Below are 20,317 nucleotides of genomic sequence, written 5' to 3' on the forward strand. Positions count from 1 at the left end.
ACTTAGCATCAAGTGAGCCTCCTGCCCGTATGCCTCCTGTAACATAAAAAATATAGAAGAATGTTGTCATGTATTGTATACTTCATGTTCATTAATACTAGACATTAACAAAAATAAAACGTATCAAGATCATTAATTTAATCTAATATCCCCAGTATTGCCGACAACAAATTTTTATTTCCCTATTTGCTATAATTGCGGTAGAACTGCAACAAGACTTTTCATAGCTATGATTTACATATCTTTCGTATCTGTGTGCTTTTATATTGAGCTAAAATTCGTTATAGAGAGCATACACATACAAAAACTTCTAGACGAGATACACTATTAAGTACATTTTTTTACTATAAAACTATATTTCAGAAAGGTTTAATTTTATTTTTTATTGGTATACATTTGTATACCAAAATAAAATAATAATATAAAAATAAAATTGACCATTTTTAAATACATTGGAATTATGATTAGGATTTCTTGAATATAATAGTTATGAAAGTCAAACAGTGCGTAAGTCAAATTTGTACTTAATAATTCCGACTGAAAGACTTGTATCCATGACGATGCAATAAATAAATTAAAAAAAACTATAAATTTATCAATTGTCAAGTTACGTAAACTGGAATTCGCCGGGGTTACCTTTTTGTCACCAAAGAAGATCCAAAAATAAATTTTCGTTAAACTAAATCTATTACTGTATTAAGTTCTGTTATTTAAACTATGTCTCTTATAACTAGGAATGTGTTTCGTACTTTAGTACAGGTTTGTAACGACGATTTAATTATAAACCTTATTTTCTTAATAGTTCTACAGCTGTTTCTTAATAACATTATCCAATTGTTATTTACTAGGTTGTTTTATTTACTTATAAAATACACCTTTAATAATTTGGCTTGATTACATTATAATTGCGTATTTGTACTCTAGTACTATTGTCACTCCACTACTTCTCAGGTCTCACGTGATTATAAACGTATACATCTTCATTTACATTGTCGTATAGGATAGCATGCAGTAATTATATTGACTGGTTTCAGGGATCTCAACATGTTTCCAAGGGCTTTCACACTACTGCGGTAAATCCTGAAAAAAACGTATGTTTCGCACCCCAATCTATCAGCACCTTGGTGAGAAAACTAACTTACCCACTAATCTTCGTAAAATCTATATAATAATTAAGCAGTGGCATTAAATTCTTCTAAACAACCAATATGTCAAAAAATAATTCATTTAAAAAACAAAAGCCACTCCTTAACTATAACTGTCATTATGGAAGAAAATTTATTTTTTGAAATTTTTAGAGAAATGTCAATGTTTACCATTACTGTTGTAAATTGGTGATGTAGATATTAAGATTTTTTTTTTAATTAAAAAATTATATGATTTTTAAAGATTTTACCAGGCTCCCATGGCATCAGGTATCATCATAAGATGTGTTGTTATTGTTGCATGGTATTTAAAATTGGTGTTTACCACCATTCTATTCAATTCAAAATTATTTCATTAAAAATTGAGAGTCATTCTTATTAAAGAAGAAATGTTTATTGTTACACACACACTATTGGCATATGATTTTAAAATCATTGTGAATGGAATGGTTCCATTGCATGAATAAAAAGTCAAAACTACTATTAATTATTTACTTCACTTTTTTGTTAAATATGTAATTTAAAAATTATTGACCCAAAGTCAGCATATTGTTTTACAAATATAATCATAGGGTACACTAGCATTAAACAATGTTTTTTACTCCTCTATTGCTATTATTTCTTCTTAAGTGGACTGTTAAACTTTTGTGTAAAACACACATTTCTAGGGTAGCTAGGCTGTTGATATTGGATAAAAAAATAAACATTTTTAGGGTATAAGCCACATAATTAAACTTATAAGGCATTAATTTTACATATATGAAGAAAAACAAGTTAACCAATTGGCTTAATCAAAAAGCTACATATGTTTTCTAGCAAATATGTTTTTAATAGAAGTATCATATTGGTGGAATAATAAATGTGAAGTAAATAGAATATTATGTTACGTATATATGAGGCATGATTCCTGATTTATGTGCGATGCCTTTGTGTTGTCCAAATGCATTGTAACACTTAACTTTGTATACAAATATGGCTATGCATTTCTTTAATAGGAATTCTGCAATTAGAGCAATTTTATTCCACTGGAATTGGTGAGTAACTATTCTATTAGCCACATGCATTTAATAAATATGAAACATCTATGGACAAACTACTGTTATGAGGTATGAAGGATTGCAATATCAATGATAAACTGTTTAGTTTTAAGATAAATTTATTTATATAATAGAAATTAATATGAGGCTTAAGAGTCAAAACAGGGCCTAATTAAATGGTAAAGATTAGTGACATTGTAACTTGTACTGAATTGTGTATGGAAATAAAAGTAATGTATATATAATATATTACCACCGCATATTAAATACATTATTATTATATAATATAGCAAGCGAGCAAGGAAGGTCACATAAAATGCACGCTCATCCCTGGCGATGGTGTGGGTCCTGAGCTGGTATACTCTGTACAAGAAGTTTTTAAGGTAAATTTTACAGACTTTAAATAAAAATAACAGCCTTCAAAGAGTAATTTTATTTATCTGTTTTTACCATTAGCTATAGACCTTCATATTCTTTATGAATACCTAGTTATATATGTACTTATTTCATTGCATTTTTTTAAAGTATATTTTAGCTGTAGTTTTTTCTTTTATTAAGTCTAAGGTAGTTGGAATATATATTGCTATTCTGTTTCTTAATAGGCAGCAAGCATTCCTGTGGACTTCGAATCTTTTTTCTTCTCTGAAGTGAACCCAACGTTGAGTGCTCCCCTTGAAGATGTTGTCAACTCCATTGCTAATAATAAGATTTGTATTAAGGTAATAACATAATTTTCTTTACTCAGTCAATGCATTGGCATGTTTTATATAGTAGTTGTAATCTCAAAGTATTTTTGTGAATTTGAATAAGAAATATCTTAGTAGATAGATACCTTTGTTTTCTTACTCAATAAATACAAGCAACCTTCATTTCGATAATTTTTTTTATGGAGGTACAAAACTTTACTTTTCATTGAAGTTAAGGCTGACCTTAGATTGCTGTAATGCACCAAACACGTCGTGTTATATATTTAAAATTATGTACAAATAATTATAAGTTTAAATATAATAATACATATCTATAATCCGTTAAAAAAGTGTTTTTCTTTAAATGTGTAAAAGTTATGTAAATAAAAGACAATACTACGTCGTGTTATTTCAATAATTATTAAAAGTTCGCTTTTTTACCTTTTTTTGTATTATCACCATAATGTATTTTCAGGGAATCTTGGCTACCCCAGACTTCTCCCATACAGGAGAATTACAGACCCTCAACATGAAACTACGTAACGCATTGGACCTGTACGCTAACGTGGTACATGTTAAATCTCTGCCTAATGTTAACTGCAGGCACAAAGATGTCGACTGCATCATCATCAGAGAGCAGACCGAAGGAGAATATTCAGCTCTAGAGCATGAATCTGTCCCTGGTAAGATGAACATTTCGTTAAATTTGATTCATATTGATTATATACCTTTAATATTACTTACAGAAAGTAAATAACATTACAAGTTGTGTTTCTCTAATAGTTATTTTGATTCATCTTTAGTGAGATCAAAGTCCCTTCATTTATCTATATACATATATATAAATACAGAAAACATCGTTTAGAACAACATATGGTTATATTGAACAAAATCAAAGGTCCTGACTGAATTCTAGTGTATTAGGTAATTAATAACTATGTTATTACAACCAAATATGTATAGTCCTTTCGATGTCGTTATAACAGATTTTGACTGTATACACAAAATAAAGTATAGACACTTATATTGTCGTTGCTGAGCGTCAACTTTTTTCCTTGTAATTCCATAATGTTTATGTGTGTTTTATAAATAAAATAAAACCTTTTCTGTATATCATAATCATTTGTAATCTAATTAGCACAGAAGGCACCTACTAAGGTGATGAGCATTTATTACCGACACACGCCGTTGCCTCACGATGGTTTCACCGTTCATACGAATGTTAAATACATATACATAGAAATACATACATGTACATAGAAAGAAAGTCCATTGGTCTGCTGGGGATCGAACCTACGACCTCAGTGATGAGGGTCACACTGAAGCCACTAGGCCAACATTGCTCGTTTTTTATACGTAAACAGATTAAACTACCATGTTATCGTTACAGGCGTGGTCGAATGTCTGAAAATCATAACTGCGTCTAAATCGGAGCGTATAGCCAAGTTTGCGTTTGACTACGCTGTCAAGATGGGACGCAAAAAGGTCACCGCCGTACACAAAGCTAACATCATGAAACTGGGCGATGGACTATTTTTGCGTAGCTGTGAGGAGGTATTTGATTTTATAATAACGAAAATCAATTTAATACTTTTGTAACTGGCACTTAAACCTAAATCTTATATCTTACCCACTGACATTTGGATGCTTTTAATGAATACCCTCATTCTATACATTTTAAGATTTCAGCCTATACATAAATTGTTATTTAGTTACTTATATAAGCTAATAAATTAAAATTAATATTATAATAACCTGATTCATTTTAAGTACAATAGTAACCTCTAAATCGAATAGTAAACGGTTGATATTTCTCATCTGATATAAATATTAATCCAATACAATTTTCAGATCGCAAAACTTTACCCCCGCATTCAATTCGAAAAGATGATTGTCGACAACTGCACCATGCAAATGGTCTCAAACCCCAACCAGTTTGATGTGATGCTCACACCGAATTTGTATGGCAACATCGTAGATAATCTCGCCAGTGGACTTGTAGGAGGCGCTGGTGTCGTCGCTGGAGCCTCTTACAGCGCCGAGTGTGCTGTCTTTGAGCAGGTAAATGAGTGATTGAAGGAATGGGTTATATACAGGGTGTCCCACGGCGATGCCACACGGAGGGAAAGTACCTTAAATATTAATGATAGGATATTTTACTGAAAGAAGACATCGTTTAATTTTTAATAATAAGTAGAACTGCATTCACGGATTTTTTTAAAAATCGCCTACCTCAACCGGGAATCGAACCCGCCAAATGTGACAGTAAATTTACATGTATTTTATAATAGCGTTTGAAAAGGCTACTAATAAGCATTATTTTTTCCTTAATAACCTAGCATATTAAATGAAACTAAAAACATAAAATTTTACATTTTATTAAAAAACAATAATTATCAAATGCTCAAAATGTGATCCATTGTTGTTGTCTGTTGTATACAAATTCTCACTCTTTTAATAATTTCTCTTGAGATTTTAAGAAATGAGATTAATAATCTTCCTGATGCAGATCGACGAAATCTCATATTCCAGCAAGATGGGGCTCCGGCTCATAACAGTAGGAGAACACCCGAGTTTCTTAATGAACATTTTCCTTCCTGGATCGGCACTTTTGGACAAATTAGATGGCCATCGAGATCCCCAGATCTAACACCACTTGATTTTTTTATGGGGTTATGTAGAAGATTTAGTTTACAGGAACCGGTACAACAGTGTGCAGGAGTTACAAAATGAACTTAGATGTATTATTTTAAACATCCACCATGCAAAAATAAGTAAATCGACAGGGAGGGAAATTATTAAAAGAGTGAGAATTTGTATACAACAGACAACAACAACGGATCACATTTTGAGCATTTGGTAAATTATTTTTTTTTAAATAAAATGTAAAATTTTATGTTTTTAGTTTCATTTAATATGCTAGGTTATTAAGGAAAAAATAATGCTTATGAGTAGCCCTTTCAAACGCTATTATAAAATACATGAAATTTTACAGTCACATTTGGCGGGTTCGATTCCTGGTTGAGGTAGGCGATTTTCAAAAAATCCGTGAATGCAGTTCTACTTATTATTAAAAATTAAACGATGTCTTCTTTCAGTAAAATATCCTATCATTAATATTTAAGGTACTTTCCCTCCGTGTGGCATCGCCGTGGGACGCCCTGTATATATATATTATGATTTAATTATAATTTTAATTCAAACCCCCTCATTTATTAAACTTAAATCATTCTAATTGCAATATTTTAACTAAGGGACTTTTTCTTGTTTTTCTGGTTGTGCGAAAGTTTTTAAAGTGAAACTTTTTTTACATCGTCTAGTTTATTTTTTTACATACTACTTTTTACTTTTATTACAAACTAGTTGGAGACTTAGTCTACTTTTATTAGTCCCATTATCATTCCAATTTTCCAAGTATAAAATTAAGATTGATAAAGCGATTTTATACCCTTAATGGAATATTATTCTAAACATTTTTAGTTAAATGTCTATAATGTGAAAAAAAAGTTTCACTTTTACCGTGGTTTCATAAAACCACACAACATTTTTATATTATAAACTAGGCAAGAACCAAATCATTTTAAAAACTGTTTTGAATGCTAATTTAGTACCGGATTCGAAAGCCTAACACACCTTGTATTATCACCAAGATACCGAAACGTTGCTTTTTATTTAAACGGTGTATTAGAGTGAAGCCGAAAACATTATAAAAGCTAGCATAAAGTCTGCATAAAATTGTATGCAAAATTATCACATTTGAATACCATAGTAATTTAAATAATTGTGTAAAAAAAAACTTGGCGATTAAAAAGAGTGGCGGAGAGTTTATTGCTAGTTCTTCTCTTCCGTTCTACGCCCTTGATTTGAGAACGTTCAGTAAATGTAAAATTATAATCATTTAAGATTTCTTTTCTTTTTTTGACGTTTATAAGTGTACATTATGTTTACCCTTATGAATTAATTATTTTTGACTTTTTGAATTAAAAAAATCGTCTAAAAAACCGCCTATTGGATATTTATTTATTCACACTTCGTTGCAAAGGAACACAATACATTAAAATTACAAAGGATGCAACGGGCGGCCTTATCGCGATAATAAGCGATCTCTTCCAGGCAACCCTAATTGAAATATATATTGAGATAATTGTTTAGTATATTATATATAATACTTGCATGACACAAACGCATAGGTTTATAAATGGTTTCAAGACTCAAGTTAATAATAAGATATTAATATATTAGATATTTTTTTAGCCTAAGTTTTTTGGTGAATGACCAAACATTTATTATTTACAGGGTGCTCGTCACATATTCTCCGGTGCAGTAGGCAAGAATATCGCAAACCCTACAGCAATGTTGCTGTGTTCGGCTAATCTCTTAACACACGTCAATCTTCACTCCTACTCCAAAATGATCAAGGGTGCCATTAACAAGTCAGTATAATTTTTATAATTAACTTGGACATGTTTGAATTCCATAGAGAAATTTGAAATGAGTTAGAAAAATATTTCTTATTCACTAATATTTCCCATCAGTCCATACACTACACTAAAATTAATTAAAATCATACGTGAAATATAATACAATAAACATTTATTTGGTACTGTATTTTGACTTTAAATATAAATATTTTGAAGAATTGTATATAAAATATTCAAAATACCAATCACCTATTTGCATATAGAATAAAAAATATCATAGAAACATTAATCTAAACCAACTATTCTCGAGGGAATGTGGCACTGGATTATTATTTTTACTACTTATATATTAATTAATTTTTAATTATAATTAATTTTTAATGATAAATTAATTAATTATATGTTTATTTTCAGGGTGCTAACTGATGGCAAAGTGAGAACCAAAGACCTCGGCGGTCAGTCTACCACCAAAGCCTTCACTAACGCTATTATTCATTGCTTAACATAAACACACACACACACACACTCACACATCCCTTTACCATAAACCACAAACCATTTTAGATCTTTACTAGTATAAATATGACAATTTACATAAATGACAATTGCTTAAATGTCATAGATGTTGTCACTTTCGTAATAATACAGTGTGTTTTGTTGTTATTTAATATCATGAAAAAATCTACTATCGATTGGATTGTAAATGCCCTTTTTATTATAAATAGTTTGTATATAGATATATGTAATAATGTTCTATTAAATAGATGTCAATCATCCAGGTTTAAAATTAAAATAAATAATAGTAAAAATATTGAATCAAATTTAACCAAGTTAACTGCAACTTTTTAGATTAAGAATAATTTATTTTATTTGTATTTATGATCTGTGGTTTTGTAGTTACAGTATTATGTCAATATATGTTACCAGTGTAAATAAAATTAATTAAAATTGATTTATGTTTCATTCCTTCTCCATTCAACCTAATATTTTATTTGCCATAAAATATTACAGCATATTGCATATTATATAAATTTGGTAACGGAAAGTAAAATAAAACAAGACATGATTTAAAAATTTACTGCAAATACTGAGAAAACATTGGAATTATAATTAAGATTATTAATGTTTATTATAGAAATATGTGCAGGAGGTGTAGGGCAATCATTGATTTGAGGGAAATTAAATTAATCAAATGCTCCGGGCTGCGGGATAACTCTTGGAGCTGCTAGCTTTTTGACGCGTTCTGATATTACATACTTGAGGGCGTTAGGTGGAACCTAGTAACAAGATAAAATATATTTAGAAATTTAGATTGCGAGTGAAATTTCTATGGGCTTTGTCATGTTTGAAAATTACCTTAACAGGATCTCTGTACCAGGCTTCCTGGGAGAGTCTTCTGTACACCTTGAAATCCGGTAATCGAGATATTTGGTTGATACGAGGCAATAATGCTGCTATTGGCTTTCCGTGTCCTCTCTGTAAGAAGTAACAAGTCATTATTCAAATGATAACATATTATTTTAATGTCATTAAAATACTTATTTACTTAAACAATAAGGGCTAATTAGGTCACAACTATGTGCGACATGAGAAAGAAATAAAATAATTCTGAGCTGTTTGTTTAAAAAATATATAGTCATCTAGATGGCCATGTGTTTAGTTACATATGTACTTGTATATTCTGATCTGAGACAGCCCACTTCCTAGGTAACAAAGGCCGCAAAAATTTGTAAACATAACCTGGCTGTCCCACTATAATTACCTTTATGGGTGGCGGCCTGAAGTCCTTCCTGGGGCCAGAAATTTGACTAATATACTCCATATGTTTTTTCCATTCGCTTTCCGTCCACCCACGTTTCTTCTTAACTTCTTTGGAATCTTGCTTTTTGAGGTCCAGCACGCAGTTTGCGAGTTTTGAATAACAGGTGGCATTCGCTGCTTCTATCATGCGATCTATTCGTTCTGTTCGCTCTTGACTAAAGCGATTTTTATAAAGTCGCTTTAAGATGAGAAAACGTCTGAAAATATTTCACTAGGTTTTATACGATGGTCGGCAAAAGATTTTCATTGTGACAATATGGCTAACCATAATGTTAGTAATAAATATATCTTAATATATATAAATCTCATGTTTGTCCGCGATGGACTCCTAAACTACTTAACCGATTTTAAATTAAATTGGCACACCGTGAGCAGTCTGGTCCAACTTAAGAGATAGGATAGCTTAGATTTTTAATGAGAGTCGCAATTTTATTTTATTGCAAATTATTTGATACAATTCTAACAGGTGGCGCTGTGTTAAAAGTACCAACGATTCACATAAGCTATACTACCTTTCACATAAGTTTCCCTTGAATAGCTTACTACTATGTAATACCTATAACAAAATCCTTAGCCATAGCAACGCTGGGCCGAGTCTGTTAGTATATATATATAAAGACAAGACTAGCTTAAGAAATTATTAGATCTTGTTTTAGGTTGATAAATAATTATATTGATGTTAACTGATACTGATACTGCCCATGGGCGCTTACAATGTCAGATAGTCGTGCTTTTTGATTGGTACGATCTTTATTTACGGCGGTGATATACTTACAATAGAACTTACCGTATATATGGCCAAGCAACATCGGTAACTCTATCAGTGGCTTGTCCACCTAAAGCCGACTTTCGAATACCTCTCGGATTGATGGCTGGCATTCCCTCTCCAGTATCAATTATATACTTCCTTGGCACACTCAATATATTCAGTCGTTTGGGGATTTTGTATGGGAAGTTGGGGGTCGGTGAGTCATATTTTGGTTTACCCATTTCGCTAGCTGATCTAAGAGTTATACTGCAGTTTTAGAATGGAATGGAATTGGGTTTACATTTTGTCTATTTACTTATGGTTGTATCCATATTTATTCATTTTTCCGGTGGACTATTGTTGTGATGTTTTGGCTTGTCTTGTCTTGATTTGACATTGTCTTTAGACAACGATATTTATAATTTATAATGAGAGTAAAAAGTATGTACAATAATATTATATTCTACCTCTCGAGTTAAAAAAACGGTGAAGGAAAAATAATTACTTAAAGTGAAAAAGTGAATAAGTAAATAATTAGTTAAAATAAAAAAAAACTCTGAAGTAATTAAACAATCAAAACATATATACAAATATCTATATTTACAATTTAAAAATCTTAAATATAATTAATAAATATACAATTCAAGCGTCTTGTTTAGTCTCTGTAGCGACTACGTTCTTTTGGAATTCAATTTCTTGAATCGCAGGTTCTTTTGAGGGTTCAATATTTTTATTTTTGCCTCGATTTTGGAAACTGTAACAAAATTGAAGAATGTTCGGTTAGTTTCAAGCGGATAATTGTTAGGTAAGGTAGGTTGTCATGAGTTAGTTAGTAAAAAAAAATAATTAAAATAAGTCTGCGTAAAATATTTAGAAATACTTATAAGTATTGTATTTTATACAACTACCAGAGATCCTGTTATCCTTTTATTATTTTGTTAAACACATAAGTAAGTTAACAGTAAGTGGGATGAATGTTAAGTTATTTCTTTTTTGTTTGGGTTCAGTAGTTTTTCGTTCTATTTTAATTCAAGTCATTTATCATCCGATAGAAATTTTTTAATCCAATTTTTATTTTTATTTCTGTAAAGGTATTTTATTTCGATTGTTTTAAAACAATAGATGATGAAGGCGGTGAAATTTGTACATACAATGCCCTTATTCTTTGATAAATAAAGATGATGCTCATTGGAACTGGTGTCATGATGGCCACCGACACTGGTACAACTGAAAACACAATAAATATGTATTATTAGTACACTTTTTAAATACTTTATGTACACACAAGTACATAATTATTGTCAAAAGTTAAAAAGAAAAACAATACGATTATAGAGCCTTGAAAGCTTTTGTAAACTCTATTTTATGCCTATAGTTCGTATTTAATTAGTTAAGTTGAAACTGATTAAAAAAAGGTATTAAAGTCAAAGTCGTAAATTCAAAACAATACCAGTAGTAAGATCGGCCTCGGGTTGAGGCAAAGCGTATCGAAGCAGGAAAACAGCGATTCCCATATTTTGGACACCTGTTTCCATTGATATTGCTATAGCATCTTTATGAGGCTGTCGGAGTAAGCGAGCAACAACATATCCGCTCAGATATCCTAGCCATGGTATGCCCATACCAGCTACTATTATCTAAAATGATAGGTAATTTGTAAAGTTCCTTAAAGACACTAGTGACTTTGAATAAAAAAAAAACACTAGAATTTTATTTTAGACTATACCTAACTGTTTGTAACGTGCGTAGGCATACGTTGCACGTACGGTAAAAAAATAGTTGCATGACCGTTGATGTGACGTGATAATTCTATTGGGTGGGAAGACAAAAAACTTTTGGTGATTTATATGTCAATAAACTAGACTGTAATATAATCTTATATGTGCCTGTGCCTAAAACTCAATTATCGAAAATTGCGCCTAGATAGTAAAAGCGTAGAAATAATAACTTTATGTAATACAGATTTAAAAATTTGCTTAAAATACTCACATTCCACGTAAACAATTCAAAAATGTACAAATTGGTTACGATCGCAAAAATTATTATGAATAGCAGTAATGTTGTTGAGAAACCCTTTAATATCTTAACCATAAAGCCAGCAATTCGTGGGGTAAATTTCTGCATAGCAAGCCCAATAGCCAGGGGTACCAGGAGACCCACAACGAAATATGCTATACGTGCATATGGTATGACGATGTTGGCATCACTGAATACCACTTGGCCAAGTGAAAATATCCAAGCAGGCATTAGACCTGTAAGAAAATCATAAGTAAGAAAAGTAACTCGTTCAAATGTTACGTAAGACATACAAAGCAAACAGGCAGGAGCACACCTACATTGCCAGAAAGCACGAAAATGCGTTGCCGGCCTATTAGGAATTTGAACGCAAATTTATTTTTTTATCTACATTTAGTACTTTAAGGAAATAAAATAAAAATGATCTTGAATGTTTAATCTAATACAATAGTACTTAGAGCTTTTTACCTTGTATATTAACACCAAGCTACATTACGACATACGAATTCGAACTATATAACTGTATGGCGATGGAACTGAATATTTTATTACGAGAATCATAAGTAAATTTTAGTTACTTACCAAAAGAAGCCAGCGTTGATATAGAAGTCATCGCCAGAGAGAGATTGAGGTTTCCCCCCAAAATGAACGTCCAAATGTTTGACGCACCGCCCCCTGGCGATACTCCGGTGAAAAACATCCCTAAACGCATTGCGGTCATATCCGGAAATAGAACAAAACCGAGACCGAATGATATCTGAAAAAAAACGATATGACAAAAATTTTAACATACAATCTATAGTAGTAGTAGTTAATTGCAAGAAGAGTCGATCCAATAGTCGAGTAGCACAACCAATTACTAACTCGATTATTAAAATGATACTGATTCAAAGAATAAACAAAATCTTGTTCAACGAATGTAGTAAGGTGGTTTTGTGTATATGATGTCACATACATTGAAAAAAGTGCAAAGATATCGTTTTAAAAGGCCAACCAAAAACGTGAAGCAAAGGTAGATCAACGGGGCTGTAAGTATCAATATAATTTTGTATTTAAAAAAAATTTTACTTACGAGAGGCATAAATATAAATTGTCCACACATGCCAATGGCAGGGCCGAGCGGTCTTTTTATGACCTCTACTACAGTTGGCCAGTGCATGGCACACCCAAAGTTAATAAATATGAGCGATACCTGGAATCAAGCAAAATTGTCCATTGTTTTTTTTTATAGAACAGGGGGCAAACGGGTAGGAGGCTCATCTGATGTTAAGTTATACAGCCGTCCATGGACACTTTCAATGCCAAAGGGCTCGCGAGTGCGTTGCTATTTATTTAATATTTTTGCTAAAAAGTACTATATTTTTTCACTATACACTCCAATCAATAATACATAAACTTAAAAAGAATAACTTATTCAATCGCGTAGTAGTTTGGTATAACGATTTATTACAAACTTAGGACTTTACTCACCAAACACCGCAATACTTCATATAAAGATATACTTCATAAAAAGAGCTACACTGATGGTAAAGGCTTGATCGATAGGTCTTTGTGGACGAAGGAGTGTCACCGGCAAAGTTCCGTTCACAGGTAATCGGGTGATACCACGTCTGACTTCCAATGAAAGGTCTGCCCTTCCTTGAATAAATAAAAATAATAACTAAACTTTCTTACTCTTTGAAGCATTCAATGAGGCGCAGGGTACATTCCTTTGGCTATTTCGTTTAATGCGGCTGTTTAGCCTGCTGTAACTTCCAGGCCCAAATCATTATTCTACAAGGGCTGATCGAACAATACGTACCAAGAAAATGAGCATTTATTCTAAACCGTCCTTGAAAAAAGCCGTTATCAACATTTTCTTGCGTCAGCCGGTAAGTGGAATTCCACTCCACTGTCATTAGCTGCGTGTGACTGGATATACCCACAATATCATCGTCCTTTTGGAAAGTTTGTCCTGGAAAATGTGTTTATTGATAACACGTAAAGCTAGTTTTTGTTTCTATCGTTGGTTAATTTACACCTATAACTTTTATTTTTCCTCACAAATACCACACATGTATATGTATATATAATATGAAGGCAATCAGATACTTTGAAAATGTCTTACAAAAAAGGATATAAGTAAGTACATGTGTGAAAATTACATAAGAACTTAAGCACACTCTTAGTATTAAAGAAATAACATGGGTCCGCCAAAGATCCGCGAACATACAATGTAAATAGTAAATATGGACATATTTATGTAGGAATGTCCTGCTCTGTGGCAAATACTTGCCAGGGATATGAAGCACTGGAAACAGCTTGAAGAGGCCCATGTGCCACAAAGGCAAGCTGTACAAGAGGACATCTATGCAGGAAAACTATGACTACTGACTACTACTACCTACTACTACTATTACTGGTACTTATATATTCCATATATATAAGTACCATATATATATATATAAGATAAGTATCCATATATATATTTTTGTAAACTTTCTCTTGTATTAGTTGAAATAAAGGCTTTGAAATTGAAAAGAAAGTAAAAATAGTATATAAGAAAGGATTCTAAAACTCGGCGAAAGGTTTCCATGGAGTTGCTGAAAATGTCCACCGAGTTATTTTCATCACAGCTTAATTGTAAATTCAAAAGAATCTGTCAAAAACACGATCATCAAACGATGAGCACAGACGTGTAATCATTGTTCTCAATGTTATACGCTACGGAAGTACTAATTATTTTATACTTATAAGTAGTGCCTATTAAAGATAACAGACGAGTAGGTACCTTCCACTATACCCGACAACTCAACGTGCTACTATAATATAATTGTAATATACTGCATTATTATACAGGGCGTCCCACGGCGATGCCACACGGAGGGAAAGTACCTTAAATATTAATGATAGGATATTTTACTGAAAGAAGACATCGTTTAATTTTTAATAATAAGTAGAACTGCATTCACAGATTTTTAAAAAAATTTCTACCTCAACCGGGAATCGAACCCGCCAAATGTGACAGTAAAATTACATGTATTTTATAATAGCGTTTGAATGGGCTACTCATAAGCATTATTTTTTCCTTAGTAACCTAGCATATTAAATGAAACTAAAAACATAAAATTTTACATTTTATTAAAAAAAAAAAAATTATCAAATGCTCAAAATGTGATCCGTTCTGTTGTATACAAATTCTCACTCTTTTAATAATTTCTCTCCCTGTCGATTTACTTATTTTTGCATGGTGGATGTTTGAAATAATACGTCTAAGTTCATTTTGCACCTGCACACTGTTGTACCGGTTCCTGTAAACTAAATATTTTACATAACCCCATAAAAAAAATCAAGTGGGGTTAGATCTGGGGATCTCGGTGGCCATCTAATTTGTCCAAAGGTGCCGATCCAGGAAGGAAAATGTTCATTAAAAAAAAATATTTAGTTTACAGGAACCGGTACAACAGTGTGCAGGAGTTACAAAATGAACTTAGACGTATTATTTCAAACATCCACCATGCAAAAATAAGTAAATCGACAGGGAGAGAAATTATTAAAAGAGTGAGAATTTGTATACAACAGAACGGATCACATTTTGAGCATTTGATAATTTTTTTTTTAATAAAATGTAAAATTTTATGTTTTTAGTTTCATTTAATATGCTAGGTTACTAAGGAAAAAATAATGCTTATGAGTAGCCCATTCAAACGCTATTATAAAATACATGTAATTTTACTGTCACATTTGGCGGGTTCGATTCCCGGTTGAGGTAGGAAATTTTTAAAAAATCTGTGAATGCAGTTCTACTTATTATTAAAAATTAAACGATGTCTTATTTCAGTAAAATATCCTATCATTAATATTTAAGGTACTTTCCCTCCGTGTGGCATCGCCGTGGGACGCCCTGTATATATTATACCTGTTATATTAAAATCTACGAAGTCGTACTCATTCATTAGTATTGTTATTTCTTCAGGTTCAAACAACGCAACCAGGTCTTGGCTCAAAGCAATTGGACATATCAGGCATACAATTAATAAACGAAGCATCTTGATGTCTGTAAAAACACTTTATTGTAGACCTTTTAATTTAAAACAATTTGGCGATGGAAAACTTTGGGGTAACACAGCTACTCACATCGGTTATCACAAAACAAGTTTCAGGTATTATATACTATTAAAATACATCCACATTTGGCAAAAACACATAATTTTTTAAATCTAATTAGGGTAAAATTACACAACACCACTCTCTAGAAAATGTAATGGTATTAAGAACATGATAACAGCTACTGAAGACAAATACTGAATAGGCTATGTCCACGGAAATTTTAACGGATCAGTATAATTATTTATTTATGGATTTGACTGGGAAATGTTAGTGTTAGTGAACATCGGCTATCTTAGATACTTGTGAAAGTGTGTTATCATTGTATCTTATGTTCTTGATAGCGAAAATACTCCCACATTGTATCTTAAAAATGTGGATGCCTGACAATGCAACATGACTTTAGTAAATTAAACAAAAACGTTAAAATATGATCTTCTTTTCTTTTGTTGGTAAAGAGAAATCAGGATTTTCAAATCTTGGGATTTTACATAGATACTGTACAATACATACAAGTGGAGTACAAAACGTATGCTTAGTTACAACACTTCTTTAAATCAGGATTGTATTTTTTTAATATACTTAGTCACAACGTTTTTAACTAATGTAATATAGTAGGTATATGAATATAATTTAAGTTAATTAAGTTTAATATAATTTACTTTGTATTTGCTTATAGTAAAATGTATCATTAGGTACTTACACATCTGCAAATCTTTGGATATTATATTATATGAACTAATTAATAAATTAAATAACCATTTTAAAATTTAAAACCAAAACACAATATAGCTGATTCGCTTTACAACCGCGAATGCCTTTGGTTTAAAAATCAATTATTGCATTTGAAAAATAGACTTATTCAGGTTTTTATTACAAGGGCATAGAGTTTAATTTAATTATGCATAATTGTTATTATCAATTTATTTCGCAGTATCTCGTGGGCCAACTCACGTAGCGATTATCAATGATAAATATTATATTAATTACCACGATTATGTAAGGATAATCACTTTTAACCAAAATACATGCAATTTAATTTAAATAGATTATTTATGTATCATATGATTTATTGTACCGCTGCGATTGTGCAATCTAATATCTAAGACACGTGAAGATATGTTTTTAACGAATTATTCTGTTTTCTACTATCACGCTTTTTTGTTTTTTAAAATGTTACATCAAATCATTTAAATAGTATATTCATATAATCAATAAATCCATAGCCGATCATTGAAGGAGATGTTTACTTATTTTCTTATAATTATATTCAGATACAGTTACACTTTTGGCCTAGTGACTTTGTCGTGCCGTCCTAATCCCTGTGGTAGTGCGTTCGAAACACGGCTGTGCATCAATTTTTCTATGTACACTATAAGCACTAGCTTCAACGGTGAAGGCGAACGTGAGGAAACCGGTAAGTCTCAATATGTCAGACAGAGGCATGGCAACTTCTTGTCTATAAAAATCAAAGATACATATGCAATAAGTGGCTAATCCTCAGGGGAAGTCAATATGGTTACTGCATAAACCGTGCCACATTCAGTTTTCTCTCTTGCTAAGTGTTGGTGATTAAATTTCAAATCGTTATCAAGCATAATTAATATTATCAAAAGTATAGTTAGTATATACCTAGTCTTGCCATAAATACTGAAACAAAGAAAAATATTTTTTTTTCTGTTGTAAATAACATTTATTACTTTTACAGTGTGTTAGTTAAATACATAAATAATAAACAATTTATAATATAAAAAGCTTATTCATAGTGGTCTCCATTGGGTGCGATACAGTCCTTAAAACGTTGAGGCCAGTTATCAATAGAAGCACGCACTCTTTCCATGGGAAAATTCTTCACTGCCAATCGTACGGATTGTCTTAGGGCCTCCAAATTATTATGCCGTTTAGAGCAAGCCATACTCTCTAAAACTGACCATAAATCATAATCTAGCGGATTAAGATCGGGACTAGACGACGGCAAGTCTTCAGCGCTGATGAAGTCCGAAACGTTGATTTCCAACCAAGACTGCGTAGACCGAGCTTTATGACCCGGTGCCGAGTCTTGCTGGAAGGACCATTCTTTGTAATTGAAAAGTGTTATTAAGGGGCTTCACTACCTTCTCAAGAATGGTATCTTGATACACTTGTGCCGAAGTTTTGCTACCTTTTTCACAAAAGTATGGCTCAGTCTCTCCTTCATAGCTAATACTCCACCAAACCATCACTGAAGTCGGATAGTGCCCACGTTGCACTCTGTCATCTAATTGGGAAGCTTCCTTAGAGCTTTGAGAATAAATACGGTAATTTTGTTTGTTAAAATGTTGCTTGATTGTAAAAAAAATTATCATCCGTAAACAAAGCTTTTCTGTAACCTACCTTTGCGTACCGCTTCAGAATTTTTTACGATTTTATCACCCTAATCTTTTTTAAATTATTACTTAAGAAATTATTAGTACGTCTCTTATAGGCTACAAGTTTAAGTCATCTTTTAAAATACGCGACATGGTTCTAGGTGCTATCTTCATCTCCCGATATAAAATCTTTTGCTTTCGGACAGGATTTCTTCGAATTCTTTCCCTTACTGCTTTGACCATCTTTTTCGTACGAACACTACGTGGATGGTCAGATATTTTTCAGTCACAAACAGAGGAGGTCTCATTGTACCTATTAATAGCCCGGTACACAAATATTTTTCTAATACCAAGCGTATGGAGAGTTTTAAAAATTGCATTTGGCTCCATACCTACTTTGTGTAATCCAATCACAGCGATTTGGTTCTCTTCATCACCCCACTGCATTTTAATATCGCAAAATATTATATAAAGAATTGGCGCCAAAATGAGAAAACTTAATGGACAATCATATAAAAATGACACATTCCAAATTCAAATGTAATATTTTGTTTATTTTTAGTTGTATCAGTATTTATGGCCAGACTAAGTATATACCTATATACCTTTAAATTATTTTAACCCATATTTGTAATCTTTTCACCATTATATTCTATTTTATATTCATATACAGCCCACACTCATTGATTTTGAATAGGAACATTCTTAGTGCGATAGAGTTAATTAGAGTTCATGGAAAACAGAAGAAACAATATTCAGTACCAGTTTTTTTATAAAATATATATTTTAGGTACAATAAATATGATAAATAAAAAACCTGTATGTATATCTCAAATGTATATCTCTTCAAATACACCGTAACTTAAATACTGATCTCATAACAACCACAAAACAATCTTTTCACATCTGTTTCACCTATAAACGAGTCATGTGAACATTACATACATTGAAGAATTGGTATCTTGTATATATGGAATTATATTATGTCAAAATGTTTTAAGCCAATATTCACTGTGTTCTTAACAGCCTGTTTTTAAATACAATGATATAACTATTAAAAAACGGTAAACATTAGCCTTGTGTAAAATCAGTCCATACATTAGATATAGGAATGATTAAAATGTATTCATACTAAATATCACTTTTCGATATCATTCTTCATAAGCGACAATCTGAGATCTCTAAAATAAATGAAAATTATTGAAATAACTAAATGTTAGAAAGTTTAATCCTCGTTAAAGATATAGGTGAATCATCATAATGAAACAATAATATTCTTAGAATATTGCTTTCTCTTTTCATTTGTAAGGAATATCAAGAGAAAGCTAACAAACTTTCAAAAGAGTTTGGATAGCCACCCAAACTCATAAAAACAAAAACAATTCCATTTTTAAAACGTCGTACAACAAAAACAAAATTTTGAATTTAATTCCAAATTCAAAATAACTAAGACATAAACAATTTTTCACTCTATTTCGGGTCTTTAAACAAAAATCTGTAAACTTTGGACTAAAAGTAATTAATCTTTAATTGACAATTAGAGCCAAAACATATGAAGGCCTCAATTCTATTTGTCCTAATATTCATTATAACGTGCTTGTTAAGGTTATTTAGTATTTTACTATAAAATAAAAACTCTACTAACATATTCGAAATGGAACTATCTTAGCTTGTTGAAACCAATATATAAATTACCATATAACTCGATAAAAAACTTAACAAGCACGATTTTTCTAATCTAATTCATTTTTTTTGTATATTGAGCACAACACCACGTGTATCGGGCTAGATAAATAATAATAAAACAAATTGCTTTCATAAAATACATTAAATGAATATAGCATTTATCACAGTTATGTAACTGGATTTAAAACATAAATTTCGTCAACAAAATAATAACAAAAAAAAATAGTGGAGATAAGAAAAATAAACAAAAAATATTATAATAAAACATTCATGATGATGACGACCATAACTCTTCCTGTGTTAATCTATATATATAAAAATCA

At 31.3% G+C, this 20,317-nt stretch overlaps 3 protein-coding genes across 4 annotated transcripts; 1 reads left to right on the forward strand and 2 right to left on the reverse strand.

Annotated features, from left to right (window-relative positions):
* The first annotated feature begins 593 nt into the window (after positions 1-593).
* On the forward strand, positions 594-8,241 carry LOC110997241 (isocitrate dehydrogenase [NAD] subunit beta, mitochondrial). 2 transcript variants are annotated; one of them, XM_022265303.2, is made up of 9 exons: positions 594-759; positions 1,035-1,124; positions 2,473-2,565; positions 2,785-2,901; positions 3,344-3,551; positions 4,259-4,422; positions 4,720-4,929; positions 7,165-7,301; positions 7,704-8,241. In XM_022265303.2, the coding sequence occupies exons 1-9, from the start codon at positions 718-720 to the stop codon at positions 7,795-7,797; spliced, it is 1,155 nt and encodes a 384-aa protein (XP_022120995.1). In that variant the 5' UTR covers positions 594-717; the 3' UTR covers positions 7,798-8,241. The 2 variants fall into 2 exon arrangements, with proteins under 2 accessions (XP_022120995.1, XP_022120996.1); XM_022265304.2 differs by having other exon boundaries at positions 1,035-1,091.
* Positions 8,242-8,352: 111 nt separating this feature from the next.
* Positions 8,353-10,310, reverse strand: LOC110997256. Its single transcript, XM_022265321.2, has 4 exons — positions 9,898-10,310; positions 9,052-9,307; positions 8,646-8,765; positions 8,353-8,566 (listed from the first exon to the last, which is right to left on the reverse strand). The coding sequence occupies exons 1-4, from the start codon at positions 10,098-10,100 to the stop codon at positions 8,474-8,476; spliced, it is 672 nt and encodes a 223-aa protein (XP_022121013.1). The 5' UTR covers positions 10,101-10,310; the 3' UTR covers positions 8,353-8,473.
* A 129-nt stretch (positions 10,311-10,439) lies between these two features.
* LOC110997247 (sodium/bile acid cotransporter) lies at positions 10,440-16,812 on the reverse strand. The gene is made up of 10 exons (XM_022265311.2): positions 16,664-16,812; positions 15,773-15,910; positions 13,676-13,828; positions 13,382-13,512; positions 12,947-13,066; positions 12,457-12,631; positions 11,848-12,110; positions 11,309-11,495; positions 11,010-11,085; positions 10,440-10,612 (listed from the first exon to the last, which is right to left on the reverse strand). Exons 1-10 carry the CDS (start codon positions 16,665-16,667, stop codon positions 10,501-10,503), a joined length of 1,359 nt encoding a protein of 452 aa, XP_022121003.2. The 5' UTR covers positions 16,668-16,812; the 3' UTR covers positions 10,440-10,500.
* Between the last annotated feature and the right edge of the window lie 3,505 nt (positions 16,813-20,317).

The sequence above is a fragment of the Pieris rapae genome, chromosome 2 (assembly GCF_905147795.1).
Source record: "Pieris rapae chromosome 2, ilPieRapa1.1, whole genome shotgun sequence".
NCBI lineage: Eukaryota > Metazoa > Arthropoda > Insecta > Lepidoptera > Pieridae > Pieris > Pieris rapae.

Excerpts from the sequence above, each read along its gene's own strand:
- LOC110997241 (XM_022265303.2), top strand. The coding sequence starts at position 718 with ATGTCTCTTATAACTAGGAATGTGTTTCGTACTTTAGTACAG. Across the intron at positions 760-1,034 it reads TGTTTCGTACTTTAGTACAG|GGATCTCAACATGTTTCCAA; the intron begins GTTTGTAACGAC and ends GACTGGTTTCAG. Across the intron at positions 2,902-3,343 it reads ATAATAAGATTTGTATTAAG|GGAATCTTGGCTACCCCAGA; the intron begins GTAATAACATAA and ends ATGTATTTTCAG.
- LOC110997256 (XM_022265321.2), bottom strand. The coding sequence starts at position 10,100 with ATGGGTAAACCAAAATATGACTCACCGACCCCCAACTTCCCATACAAA. Across the intron at positions 9,308-9,897 it reads GTTGCTTGGCCATATATACG|ACGTTTTCTCATCTTAAAGC; the intron begins GTAAGTTCTATT and ends AAATATTTTCAG. Across the intron at positions 8,567-8,645 it reads GGTACAGAGATCCTGTTAAG|GTTCCACCTAACGCCCTCAA; the intron begins GTAATTTTCAAA and ends TCTTGTTACTAG.
- LOC110997247 (XM_022265311.2), bottom strand. Across the intron at positions 12,111-12,456 it reads ATCAACGCTGGCTTCTTTTG|GTCTAATGCCTGCTTGGATA; the intron begins GTAAGTAACTAA and ends ATTTTCTTACAG. Across the intron at positions 10,613-11,009 it reads TATCAAAGAATAAGGGCATT|TTTCCAAAATCGAGGCAAAA; the intron begins GTATGTACAAAT and ends ATTTTGTTACAG.